Below are 454 nucleotides of genomic sequence, written 5' to 3' on the forward strand. Positions count from 1 at the left end.
GAGACGAGAAGTCGCCATAACAGCAGTTGAGTATCGCTGATCATTGGTGCGCCAGCAACTGGAACGAATTGCGGACAGGAGAGGGATCGCGCAGATCTACTGCAGTTTGAAAACAAACGTCTCTGCTTGCACTGACTTGAAGATGATCAGATCTGCAGACTGCAGTGCAAAGCAGGGAGTAGATCTACGACTACGACTCCGAGTGTACGACTACTATAGTCTGTGGGCCAAGTGACAAAAATGTGAATTCTCGTTCCGAGTAAGAGGGCACCGCAATTTTTTTGGCCCAGTCGATAGATGGACTGGCATACATTGAAAACCCGTTTGTTGTCATTCCTGAATTTGTCCAAGGGTTGCACGGCGAGTGAAATACAAATCAGCACCGGTTGCCATGGTAACCAGAACCTAAAATTGGATTTTCTGGCTAATTACAATGTTTTTGGTATTGTTATTT

At 45.8% G+C, this 454-nt stretch overlaps 1 protein-coding gene across 1 annotated transcript in view; it reads right to left on the reverse strand.

Moving 5' to 3' along the window:
* LOC135821422 (succinate--hydroxymethylglutarate CoA-transferase-like) overlaps positions 1–230 on the reverse strand; it is a 21800-nt gene extending 21570 nt beyond the window's left edge. The window contains exon 1 of the mRNA XM_065334485.1: positions 1–230. This exon is cut by the window's left edge and continues 44 nt beyond it. Within this exon, the coding sequence (XP_065190557.1) occupies positions 1–18 (18 nt within the window). The 5' untranslated portion in view covers positions 19–230.
* Between the last annotated feature and the right edge of the window lie 224 nt (positions 231–454).

This window comes from Sycon ciliatum, chromosome 7 (genome assembly GCF_964019385.1).
Source record: "Sycon ciliatum chromosome 7, ocSycCili1.1, whole genome shotgun sequence".
Classification (NCBI taxonomy): Eukaryota; Metazoa; Porifera; class Calcarea; order Leucosolenida; family Sycettidae; genus Sycon; species Sycon ciliatum.